The sequence below is a fragment of the Barbatula barbatula genome (assembly GCF_947034865.1).
Source record: "Barbatula barbatula genome assembly, chromosome: 3".
NCBI lineage: Eukaryota > Metazoa > Chordata > Actinopteri > Cypriniformes > Nemacheilidae > Barbatula > Barbatula barbatula.
Genome location: NC_136764.1, coordinates 19,678,789 through 19,692,543, shown reverse-complemented (window position 1 = coordinate 19,692,543; position 13,755 = coordinate 19,678,789). Strand labels below are relative to the sequence as shown.

The window sequence follows — 13,755 nt, the reverse complement described above, 5'->3', positions numbered from 1 at the left end:
AAGCTTCCTACCCCAACTAAGGAAGTTCGATCTACCACAGGAGCTGATGGAACAATTCTACACAGCTGTGATTGAATCAGTCCTGTGTTCATCAATCACAGAACAGTTTGGTTCAGCCACCAAATCAGACACAAGTAGACTGGAACGGACTGTTAAAACAGCCGAGAGGATTATTGGTGTGCCCCTGCCTAATCTCCAGGATTTGTACAACTCCAGGGTGAAGAAACGGGCAGGTAACATAACCAAAGACCCCTCCCACACTGGACACAATCTGTTTGAACTCCTGCCATCAGGCAGACGATACAGATCACTGCACACTAGAACATCTAGATACAAGATTCAATCCTAAACAGCTAGTACATCCACCATGACCTCCCAGTTGTGTGCATATATCAGTGAAATATCTTTACTCTTATACTTTATGTAAGTACATATTATATTTTTTGTGGTTAATAAAATGTACAGTCCACAATTGTAATATACAGTACTTACTAGGCACACTTGCACATTTTGTAACTGCACCTTTGTATATTATTTATCCTCTTAGCCTCATATTTATTTTATATTATTTTCTATGTCTCGTGTTATTTGTATACTGTGTGTTTAACACTGTGTGTTGATTGTAGGTTAGAGTACATGGAATTACAAAACAATTACAAATACATCATTGTAAACAAACATTTTTTGTTTATTGTCATTGTTCCTGATTTAAACACTTGGACCATAACAGGCATTGGGCATACCAATAAAGCACCTATAACACATGACATTATTTGATATCCACAACATTTACTGTCTTACACAAAATGAAACAATTCTTCAAATTGCAATATCAGAAAGACAGCAATACTACATTTACAAAGCTGTTGGACTTGTGAAACACGTGGAGTGTGAAACATGTTTTAGACCCCAGATATGATTACAGCTATTCAATTTTAGTTAACTCATAAGTGATTATTGTGGATGAACTGCGAAACCATTTAAACTGATGTTGAAAACTGTTTAAGAACATAAAATACAAAAAAACAATAAGCTTTACAGTTTTCTTTAAATATTAGAAATGTGTCTTTCACAAAGTGTAAATTCACTGTAAATATTCAATTTCTTCACAGCGTTGGCTATTAAACATATGCTAAGACACTTCTATGGACAAAAATGTAAGGTTAAAAAAAGAATAGTGTTATAATTGTATCTAAATTATGTCCCATAAAAAGACATATCTTTAGTTTAGCACAAAGCTGCTGTGGTTAGGAGTGGGGATCTGGGGTAGATTTTAAACAACACGATTAAATGTATTTTTATTAGGAACATTCATAAATAACTGGATTATATTTACAAAGATAATGGCCTATAATGAGTAATAGAGAATGTACGATTGGGGACAAAGACTAAACTCTATGTAGTGTTCTCACAGTGGTCTGAGATGATTTGGCAAAACTAAATCAAAACGAAAGGCAAAAAATATATATTAAAATGCACCATAACATCATAATATCAATATAGTAATTTCTTTTGTGTAATAAACTAATATCTTGAAAACACAAATGCATACAGGAGATAAATAGCTAAATGTTCATATATCGAGATGTTTATCTTAGTTTCCTTCAAATAAAGTAAGATAAAATAAGGACGAGGGCCACAGAAATGTTTTATAACCACGTCATTGCTCAAAGTGGAGTCTGTTGTGGTCCTCATTTTCTGTTCTTCAACAAGCAAAATACTGGTTTACATAATGAAAATATATGTATATATAGATATATAAATGTCAAGACAGAAATATAGAAAAATATTAATAAAAATAAAAAAGAAATACATACTAGACAACAAAAGTTAATTATAAGTATACAGGGTATACTTAATCCTTGTTGTGTTATGATCAGGGTGTCAGTTTTCTGCGAGAGTCTGAACTTCAGTGTGAGCGGCCAGACTCACATGATTGTGCAGCACTTGCACCTCTGCTTTTCTTTTGAATTGCCTTCTTCTTTTGATTCCTCTTTCTTTGCATCACCCTGAGCTTTGTCAGGACTGGAGGCGCTGCCGTTGGGCGGAGCCTGGTCGTCCTTGGCCCCCTCATTTCCTCCTTTGCTCTCTCCATCCTCAATGACCACAAATTCAGCTTTCACTGTTTCCTCCATGCCTAATGCTTTCTTGGTATCTGCCTCATCCTCTACATTCTTGTAGCCCATAAACACCATGGTGACAGGGTGCTCTGCGCTGGCATTCTCAATGGCTACATCAGGATTTGTGCACTGCAGTTTGGCCTCAATGCCTGTGATCTGTTTCTTGGTGTTTTGATCTGAATTTGGGCTGGGCTGCTGTAGGCCATTTTCAACTGCTGAAATAGATGAACAAAACCAAAGAAAAGGATTTAACTCACACCAAATGTGAACAACCAGTTAAAATGCTGGGTTATTTTCAATCCATGAAAAGAGACAAACCCAACGGTTGGGTTGGCATTAATAGGTCAAATATAAACCAGTATGTTGTATAGATTTACAGTTTTCTTATTTATTTTAGTTTGTACCTTTTTTTTAAAGGCGGTGCTTGAATTATCATGCTAAAATACTAAACATACTAAAATAATAATTTATATTAAATATATTGTTACACTCACCCTTTAATTGGCCATCAGGTGCCTACCAGAGAAGACATATGATGTAACATTATTGGGATTAAATTCTCCACTAAATTTTATAAATGTGAGCAGATAGATGAAAGACGAATGAAACAAAATCTTACATTTTCATTGCCTCCTGTCTCAAGCTCATCAATCTCTTGTTCTAATCTGTTCATTCAAAGAAAGGTGTTGTCAGGTAATGATGAAAATGATTCTTACATTTTTGGTACAAAGGAAGGCATTGTTAAAAAAGTCTAGATGAGCACTAACCTGAGGATGGTCTGTTCCAAAAGATTGGTTTTGGCTTCATCCTCCTGTAATTGTTTTTGTGCCTCATCCTCTCCACTGGATGGCGCTCCGTCCAAAAGCCATCGCTCTCTCAGTGCTTTCGACTGTCAAAAGAGAGTTAACATCATTTTAAATGACAGTTAAAATATCATATTATCCTTATATATACAACACAACCATTACGATGCTCCATCATTGCATATTGACAACATGTGCTCTTGAAAATTTTGATAATGTCAGCTGTGCTGACGTGGTCAAATCTCCTTGGTTGTCTGGACCATTAGGGTTAGTGTAGCAAATGACCATTAGCCACCATTAGTTTTTCACTTTAGGGGATTCTTCATTGCTGCTAATGCATACTATGCACATGCTGGAGAGAGGAGCAGGCGCCAGCTGAAACAGGATTTCCTGCCAGAGCCTCTTGTCCTCGTTTGTGGGAATCAGAAATCAGGGTGAAACTGGCAGGGCTGGAAGATGCACCGCTGCTGACAGAGAGTTTTGACATCTGTGCCCGACACATAACAGATAAACTGAAGATATTTTGAGTACCAATATGAGTGAGACCTGTATCTTGGATATGTGCATTCAGTCAAAATTAAGTTTTGTGATGAATGAAATGAATATGATTCGAGGGACAGCATCACATGCATGAGGGAATGAGCATCAAATGAGACAAGAATAGTAAACTCAAGAACAGCAACAAAATTACACTTACTATCTGCAGATACTTTTTCGTAAAATAAGTATCTAAACTAAAGAAGAGCAGGAAGTGCTGATCTAAGGTGACGCTGGACACAGTTTAGAGAATCAGTAATTGAAGACGTGTGTGTAACATTATTCCAAATAAACTAGTTTGGCATTCCAAACAATTGCTGCTGCCAGCTACTACTGCCAACAAAGCTGTTTCTATTCTAGACTGGCGGTCAGAAGAGGCTTTTCTAAGCATCCTGCAGATAAAACAAACAGTGTGCACAGGACAGCAAGGACAAGAAATACAACAGAGCTTCTAATAGTAACACCTGTTGTGTTGTTCGTTAAGTGTTTAAAACTGAAAAATTAGGATGGCACTTGCATTGGAGGCAAATAACCGTCAAAATTTTAAATCAAGGCTACTTTATTTGAACTTTAAGACCTAAAGTACTTTTTGGCTCCAGCTTATTTTGCCTTAACTTCACTACTCTTAAGAACGAATTTATGTTTTACAGACAATTCTTTGACCATGTTTAAGCAACAAGACTCAGACCTCATAACTGTTTAACAGGGCAAATCGTTTATTTCCAAGTGGCTTTAAGAAATGCCTTTGCAAATACAATAAGCATCTGATAAATGGATATTAACTAAAATCAAGCAAATATACTAAAATACAAAATGTCAACTAAAGAGTCTTTCATCTAACACAGTCACGTGCCCTGTTAAAAACTGAGGCAAATACTCACATTCTGAAGAACTTACAGTTCATTCTGCTTCCTTAAAATGTCTTTTTTGCCAACACTGTCCCCTATCCAGTCTTCTTAACCAGACTTTCTATACTTATTAACATAAAAAATCTGGATTAGTATTAAACATATTTATCAACACAAATGAACAAGGAGTTACTATGCTTTGATTAATATCTTGTGACCCACATAATAGCAATATTTCAAGCAGGCCAAGTTGGCCCTCTCTGTTTCTTTCCTCATCCTTCAGCCCCTGGCTTTGTGACTGCAAATTCTGGCGTGCTGACAGAAATACTGACATCACCACATGTTCACACCCATCCACAAGCACATGCAATATAATCGCAGCACAGAGGGGAGGACAAAGGATCTGAGTTTCACTCGGTAGGAAACAGGGCTTGATCCATTGTTCCCATCGAGCAAAATCCCATATGCGCAAAAAACAATGGCAGGTATAAAACTAACAAACCAAAAATATCACGCCGTGACAGATAACAAACGGGAAACAATTGCTTTGCCGGATATTTGGTAGCTGAGGACAGGCACGGAGGCAAGGTTTTCTTGACCACTAAATCGCTGAAGCACGCTTGGGATATTTGGGAATTTAAGAAATGAAGAAGTTTTAGATTTTTTGCCTAATCGATAAAATAATCATAATAATAATGTATGCAGTTACAATTTCAATCAATACGATATTTTAGTTTAGCTAAGGGATTCGTTTAGGTAAGGTGACCTCCCCAAGAAGTGTAAACACTGCAGGTCTGTGGTACCTGCGACATTGTTCCTGTCTAAAGTTAACACAGCCATATTGAATCAACTAAAGACTTGAGTTTTAAGTGGAACCACCTGTTGTTTAAACAGTGAGGTATTAGAAAACCTCTTTCAAAGACTTGTTCATTGGAAAATCACTTCATAGTCACTCTCATGACATCCTAGGTGTACTGTATGTGACCTCTTTTTCCACAGCCAAACATTATCAGGGTTAAAATAAATGTTGTTGCTTTGTAAATTCAGCGAATAAGCGGCAAAAGTAACTCCAATACTCCAGTAACTCTTCTAAAGCAAAAGAATGGATTTGTGAGCGAAAGCAAGTCATATTTTGAGATTATTTAGCGATTGTTATGACATATGTCATGTTTACACTCAGCTCACTTTTGGGCGGAGAGAATCATTACCATAACACATAAATTCGCAAAATTGGAACCGCAATCGGACCATGACATTTTCTTATGATACCAGAAGAGCGATTGAGAAGGTTTAACCCAGCCAAACTCTGACTGCTGAAGACAATGAAGTAAACCCCTGGCCATATATTTAAGCTACCATTTCAGCTTCAAGACAGGATTATGGATGCTGGCATTTTATAAAAATCCTAATGTGCAAAAATGTAGAGGTAAGATAAATAACATTTGTTTAAATAATGCTCGTACCCTTGTTGCATTGGTAACTAATAAGAAGTTTGAACTGTGTTTAATCCCGTTTTGTAGACGCATGATTCACTAATGTCTGTACCACATTTGATTTCATCAAAGTAGTAGTACTTGTATTTGAGTATAATATTTTTGTACTTTTTCCACCTTTATAAATAATGTTTTTTTTCCGGTAACCTATTTTTTGGTTATGGTTATTTTTACAACACTGGACTGTTTATAAAACTGGACTGTTTAATCAGCAAAGCTTTAATTTCAGTAAAAAGAAAAGAAAATACTTAAAAAACTGTAGATGGGCGTTACAAAACATTTGCAAAAGCACTATACTTGCCATTACAATGCAGAACTTTACTTAAAAGGGAGGATACAGATTTCCCCCCTGTCCCTTCAAACAGGAAACTGCTGTTAAAACTTCCCCTCCCCTTTCAGTGACTTCAAAACTCTTCGAAAATCAATCTCACATTATGAATTTCAACACTAAGCCTTTAAATAGAAACGTGAAGTCGGAGGCTAGACAGTCAGTAAATTACATAAGCTAGACACAACAAAGCAATCTGACCTTTAACCCTTGTGTACGCCTCTGCCAGCAGTCTAAATTATGACATAGTGACACAGCCAATGAATACAGACACAGACGAAAGAAGCTACTTCAATGAGGACCCCACATGGGTGCGATGTTTTTATTTTTTCAAAGAAATTTACAATTAAATAGTTCTTGGTGTTTACAACATTCACTTTATTATTTCTTGACTACCTTGAGATGCTGCAGTTGTCTGCGGTCATCTTCCAGTTGTCTTCTTTTGTTCTCAATCTCACCCTCCCTCTTTCTTTTCTCCTGAAACACAGAGAAATAATATATTATAATAATATAAAAGTCATCCACAAACATCCTACTTTACATGAAATAACCTCTGTGCAAATCTAAGTTTACAAAACACACATATGCACACTTTAAAGAAAGGTTCTACAAAAGGTTCTTCACAGCTCTGTCATACAAATACCATTTTGTTTCCATTAAGTCAAGGGATCTTTCTTTTTAGTCTAAAGAACCTTTTTTCACAACAAATAATATTTTGTGAAACAGAAAGGTTCCTCCGATGTTGAAGATCTTTATAATACTAATCAGCCCAAAATGGTGCTTTTATGGCATTGTAAAGCACCTTTATTTTGTAGTTAAAGTAACTGCCCACTAGACATTATTTCAAGTTTATTTGCACACAGCTTATAAATGTGACTAATGGCAGTAATCACATTAGTCAAAGTATGTCTACATCTAGGCTGGTTGTCCTGATTGAAGCTAACACTTCCCCACCATGTCATAATGCTGAAATTGCATATCTCTCTGTAACTCTTTTCAGAGAAAGGCTCAAAACAAACAGCTAAAGGCAGCTTTCATCTGATGAAAGGTGGTGTTTGCACAATGAATCTAAGTCCCATCAATAATTAAACACACAAAAGTGCTTAAGCTCTAATGCCTCAACATGCATTAGCCCTTATAGATGGTCATTGACATGCTGTAGTGGGACTGTTACTGGGGAGCAAATATCCCATGAGACCAACATCCCTTAAGCCTCTGTGAGCATCTATCTGTATCCTAATGCTGATGCTAAACATTTTCAAACATAGCCTTTGAAAAGTTTAGTCATTTGACTGAAATGTTTTTCATGAGATAAATAACTTAAGATCTAAAGTCTTCTGCTTTTTTATTTAGTGCTAGAAAAAAAACATAAATATGAAAATAACATTTCTTCCATTACAAAACATTTTTAACAAAAAACAAAGAAAAGCAGTCATCTCAGGGACTTCAAGAAGCTGGCTGACTAAATGCAAAAAATATTTGTTTTAAATTCTAGGTAAAGGGACTACTTAAAGATGCTTTCGACATAGTTTTGACTTTTTATTTTGATGAGAGTCAACACAGATCCCATAGTTGTGTTCCAACCTCCATGCATTATTGTTCCAAAGACTAAATAATATGTAAGTGACCCTAAACATTTAAACAGTAGTGTGTGTTATAGTTGACGTCTATATTTACTCACAGCAATAGCCCGGAGTCTCTCTTGCTGTGACAAAGCTTCCGACATCCTGCAGAAAAGAGCAGTGGAATTAGATTATAGCCAGAAAAGAGTAATGGAGCAATTAGGATCACTTTTCATTTACCCTTAGTCACAAGAAAATGCCACCAGCACATTGCACAAGGATACAATATAGGTAATGTAGCTCATATATTACCAACTGGATATTGCAGGTATTCCTGGTCATAGACTGTTCAATTGTGGATATTCACTCATGGATATTCTTCGATTGATCAATTCTGTCGTCAACTGTACAGCAGGTTGCATACAATTTTGTCTAAGTTTACAATATACACATTTCCTTCAATCAAGGCATTTTTGCACCTCTTTCCTTCGAGGGAAAACAGGTCGATGGGAATCGATAAGAGAAATGGCTGGCTGTTTTACGATTTTCAAAAATCAAACTACAGTTATATACTGGCAGAATGCAAATCTGTTCCCAGAATGCAGCTGATCCCAGCGGTCCAGCAGAGATGGAAGAACAGAGAAGTTATGAATGGCATGCAAATTTCATGACTGTTAACAGTCCTTTGAATTCCTTCCTAAATTGGTTCCAGAACACGCTAAACCTAAAGGAAAGAGCAACTTTGCTGAGGTCCAAAAGAAAGAAAAATAACTTCTTCATACAACGAACACATTTTTGGCTACAAGATCTGTGAACAAAAAAAAACAAAGAGCGATTTTCCACCATCACGCCGAATCATTCCCGCTGCTTCATCTTTCCACTCTGTGCCGATCCATGATAACGGAAATCCTTAGAATGTTAACAAACGCGTCACGCGCTGCCTTGGTAACACAAGAGACTGAGCTATAACGTCACTGCACGCATGGTTATTTGAGATGTTTGATTTGCTGTATTATATGGCATTTTGTTTATCTGTATTGATTTGAGCATCAATACAAAAACGTCTCTGCACGCATTCTATTAGCGGTTGTAACGCTAAGACAATTGTGCCAATAATTCTGTGCCGAGAACAGTTTGTTATCGTGCCAGGTCAATTGAACCAGACTCAAGTGGAAACTGTAACCATTTTTGACCATGTTTAGAATGGTTAGGTGCAATGATGTTGGAAAAGCGCTCAAAGTCATCTTTGCACTTCTTATATGGTGGAGCATGTTTCCAACAACATTCAAACTTTAACAAACATCAACATGAGCATAACAGTGCTCAGTGGTTTTAAAGCTGTTTGCTACATTGATCTGTCTTTTGAGAAGGTGGCAAACACACACTGAAAGCTTACAATAAGTAAAAAAGGGACAGATTTAAAAGAGGTCAACCATGGAATAAGAAGATGGCCAAGAAGGGAAGGCCAAGCCCAACCTGGCACAAAGATGTCTTTTGTCATAGCCTGTTTTAATGCAGGGTTCTGCAACGGTCCACAGTAAAATAGCTATTCTGGTGAAAAACAGCTGCAGGGGAAAACATCCAGCTGATTAGAAATCTCAATGGCCCACCAGAGCAGAGCTTGTCACATGTTCTCGCTCTCACTGAACAAACTGTAAAATGTTTGTTGATATGTTATCTCTACTTCTCCTCTATATTTTATTTTCACCATCTGATATCAGACGTCAAGAATCACCATGGGACCGATCATGTGAGATGAAATCCAAGCAAAAGATTTACTTCTGCCCATTCAGACCAGTCGGTAAACACAAACTTACCCAAGATCAACAGAGAAACAACTAATTTTATATTAACACCTGCTTTTAAAGCATGATGCATGATGCTGCATTTGAGATGATTCATGGAGAACGGCCCACTCACAAAACATGAAGTGTGCTAACAGAAAGAAACAACCTCAACAAGCAAATGATACACTGGTAACAATCAACAAAACATGCATAACAATAACTGAACCTTTTTTTAAGTATAAATGCCAACAAGCCCACAGTCATATTTGATCCTGACCTTCAAGTTATTTTCATTGATGGACAAAACAGTTTTAGGGGTATTAAGTAATATCTTGCTTTAAAGTTCCTTTTAATTGATACATATAACCAGATTTTTAACTTTATAATAAAATGCAAATTAGATCAACACTGCATCAGTGGTTGAAGAATGAGAAGAAACTCTTTGAAAAGTTTCAACACCATGCAACCGTTTCCTTTCGCCAAATCTCATTGACAGCATTGGAAAAGCATTTGGGAGTCCAGGAAAAACACAACACTAGCCAGCTTTATCCAATCTGTGAAGTCTCCAGTGTGGTTGCACTTATCTTAGAGCTTGTTTCCCCCCTCTAGTCCACTGCTGGGCAACACACTAAAGCCATACTGTGACCTTTTCACTGGATCACTCACTGGCCAACAAAAGTATTTAAAATGCCAAAAGTGACAAAGAGCAGCCAATAGATAACCATGGCACGAGTGCTGATGAGAGAATCGACTTCATTAAACACATGCCAAGGCATTAACCAAAGACCTAAGACATAAACCAAAGATGCTTATATAATGCAAGCTTTGCTTTGACAAAAAAATGTCAGGTCCTATTTAAGCATTAGGTACAAATTACAGTGAAATGACAACAAAGCAGACCCATCTTCATTCCTCAGAGACAAGAACGGTGAAGTAAATCTCTCCTGAGAGCACTCTCTCTCTCTCTCTCTCTCTCTGGATTTTTAATGGCTTGTAGGATAACATATCTACTCAACTCAATTTTAAGGCACGCCACATTGAACAAAGCATAATTGCAAATCTAAAATCAGTTCATTTGTTGTTAAATTGTAGAGCACTCAGGAAAACTATGCAGTCTCATTTAAGACTCTTTTCAGTGGTAGTTAAACATAACCATTCAAGGGCCATTTGAGATTTTATAAATATGAACTGTTTTTAATACAAGACACAAAATATGTATTTCAACGAAATTCAAAATTGAACATAAAAGCCAAACCCCTCCCAAACTAACTCGCGAACAGACAGAAAAGCATTGCGTTACATACTAAGTGATATTTGATTGCGAGGAATGTGGGAGGGAGACCTGAGAAACTTCAACATGAGGATTTTGAGCAGGTCCAGATCAGCTGTTAAAGATACCAAGATACACTCCCTTTTTCTGAGATGTGCAATAAGCAAGGGCCCCGCCAATGTGTGGGGAGGAGAAGAGGAAGGAAGGATACCTACATCCTAAATCAGACCATGGCGCATACATACATTTCAAGCATACAGAATGAAAGTCACACCAACTGCTTCAAAGATTTCTCTCCACTAGTGCTGAAACCCTGATTCTTAAAGATAACAGCCTTAGAATCAACCCTAAGTAAATTAGGTCCATTTCCACTTTCAAAAATGTTTAAACTGACATTTTATCCATTGCTAAAGATCTCCTCTAAATTGGTCAGTTTTTCAAATTGGTCATAAAGTGTGCACTCAAGTTCTGAATGGCTAGTAAGATATTTTCATAAGGGCTGACGTGAGCAGAGAGGGCTTGAGTATATCAGAAGAGTCCGTCCCAGCTTAAGCTACAGCTATTATCTGTTAGAGCTCTGATAGAGAAAGGGAAAGATATAGGTGAGGGGTTAAAGCATCAGTGGCAGAGCTGTTTAATTTTAACTCTTAACCATGTCCAGTCACGGCAGTTGTCAGGAGCCCTTGCTGCTGGACCTCTACAACTGTGAAGTGACAGACCATGTCATCAAAACACCATATATGTATATTTGTATTATTTGAGTAAAGCCACGTGTCACATTCAAGCAGGCCTGTAAAATATTTCAAGATACATAAGATATATCCACATTGGCATAAAAGTGTGTCTATCATAGAGAATTCCTTTCAAAATGAACAATACCTTTCTTGATGTAAAAACAACAATATGAATGAATACAGATATTTCAACAGAATTGTAAATGTAAAAAAGTGCAGTCAACTTCCTAACAGAAAATGTATGTTAATACTAAAAATGACATTTATTTATAAAAGATTACCCCCAAAATAACCACGATTGTAGTACAGTAGTTTACACAAATGTGCTTAATCATATTATTTACAGTAAAACATTGGTACTTTTGCTGTAATAACAACATGATTCTTTTTTTATGGAAAGATTGCGGGCTACATACTGGGATAGGCGGCCTATCATATAAAATCATATAAAATAGGCGGCCTAATCATATAAAATACTTGCGTAAACTCGTTGGAGATAACCACAAGTTCACGCAAGTATTTTATATGATTTTTATATTCTCTAAGTTACCAGAAAACACTGAACTAATTTAATAAACTGTCATACACAGCGACCTCGAGGCGATAATGCAAGTCTGCTCATCAATGGTGATGCTTTGGTGGCCGCAATGACCGAATGCCTCGAATGTTCACGCGAGCGTAAACTTGGATGTTTTTGGCATTGCATATGATATCACTGTCTCGTCGTCGCGCGCGTCCTGTCATTCTCCGCCAAAGGTAAACACGAGACATTTCACAGGATTTAGAAAAACACAAACTACGTTACGTAACCCTGGTAAAAAAATGCTTCGTGGTACAAACACTATTGCTATCTAGAGGATTTCACGTCGTCCTTGGCGAAAACAAAACGTTTCCAGCTGGGAAACGAGCGCATGATCATGTGGGTGTGGAGAGGCTCAAATCTGAGACAGAATATCGCAACAGAGGTGATGCTCAACACGACACGCTCCGAAGAATATTTGACTTTACGCGGGGGTTGAGATTTACAAACTGGATGATTCGTATCCAGATGTGTACGAGGCAATCTTTCATCGTAAAAAAATCCAGTTCTGCACGGCCATATTGGATCATCCCACCCTGTTTCATCAGTATATAACGAGATGTGGTTCTTCCCCACACCCGAGCAATAACCCCATGCTGATGTTAGAAGAGGACGCGCTGCAAAACGCACCATCCCGTTGTTTTCCTTTCACTGAATATAAACATGGTTGATGTACACAATATATGATGAAAGACGTAACCGGCGTAAAGTCGACGTCTCATACTATTTCTCTGTGAAAAGTAAATGTAACATTGTTACACTATATCGCGCCATTATGTTATTCTTGCTGACTATACACTAAATAACACCCACATCTGTCTGTCTTCCATATTTTAAAATAGTATTTAAAGCGCCAAGCTTACAGTAGTGTAAACATGTGACAGAAAACGATAATAATAATCACAAGAATAACTAGAATTGTTCTGAATCAAAATAAATACTCACTCGGATGCCAGACCTGTTCCACTTGAATAGGAAATGTATCGCTCGCCTTCGCTTGGAAAAAGCCAAACCCCCGCTCAGAGGCGTATACGATACAGGTAATCAATATGACTATCTAATGATGGGCAGTAATTCTGTTATCCGTCCGGGTTGCACGTTCAGCTTCTGGCGGGGAGGTGTAAGTCTTGTTTTCGGGGAGCGGCGCTCAACCCGACGGTGGATATATCTGCCTGCGTCCCTGTACAGTAGATCTCTCTCTCTCTCTCTCTCTCTCTCTCTCTCTCTCTCTCTCTCTCTCTCTCTCTCTCTCTCTCTCTCTCCTCTCTCTCTCTCTCTCTCTCTCTCTCTCTCTCTCTCTCTCTTCTCTCTCTCTCTCTCTCTCTCTCTCTCTCTCTCTCTCTCCTCTCTCTCTCTCTCTCTCTCTCTCTCTCTCTCTCTCTCTCACATGGCTTGATGGGTTGGGATGGAGCGCGAGACTGTTGACTCTATACTAGCCTTTGTTTCCCGCGCGACTGTGTTGTAGGGTAGGCAATGTCTGGCATCTCCTGCTATGAGACTCAGATGCTTAGATACGCCTCCCTCCGAACACACCCGAGGGCTGTGACTTTGCCCAGCAAAACATTTTTTTACGATGTAGGCTAAAAGAAAACGCACCATTTAGAATCGGTTTGTTTGTGATAATGCCAGCTGCAAAATGTCGGATTAATTTAACAACACATTCCGTTAGTGTCGGGCAAAGTTAGCACGCACA

General features: G+C 37.7%; 1 protein-coding gene across 1 annotated transcript; it reads right to left on the bottom strand.

The window, feature by feature from the left end:
• Positions 1 to 665: 665 nt before the first annotated feature.
• On the bottom strand, positions 666 to 13,520 carry palm1b (paralemmin 1b). Its single transcript, XM_079452584.1, has 7 exons — positions 13,008 to 13,520; positions 7,811 to 7,856; positions 6,526 to 6,606; positions 2,888 to 3,009; positions 2,740 to 2,785; positions 2,615 to 2,636; positions 666 to 2,335 (listed from the first exon to the last, which is right to left on the bottom strand). Exons 2-7 carry the CDS (start codon positions 7,853 to 7,855, stop codon positions 1,929 to 1,931), a joined length of 723 nt encoding a protein of 240 aa, XP_079308710.1. The 5' UTR covers position 7,856; positions 13,008 to 13,520; the 3' UTR covers positions 666 to 1,928.
• Between the last annotated feature and the right edge of the window lie 235 nt (positions 13,521 to 13,755).

What these genes read in the sequence shown, in the direction of transcription:
- palm1b (XM_079452584.1), bottom strand. Translation starts at nt 7,855, where the DNA reads ATGTCGGAAGCTTTGTCACAGCAAGAGAGACTCCGGGCTATTGCT. An exon ending in AGAGACTCCGGGCTATTGCT is followed by an intron (nt 6,607 to 7,810) that starts GTGAGTAAATAT and finishes TCTGTGTTTCAG; the next exon opens with GAGAAAAGAAAGAGGGAGGG. An exon ending in TTGGAACAGACCATCCTCAG is followed by an intron (nt 2,786 to 2,887) that starts GTTAGTGCTCAT and finishes TTGAATGAACAG; the next exon opens with ATTAGAACAAGAGATTGATG.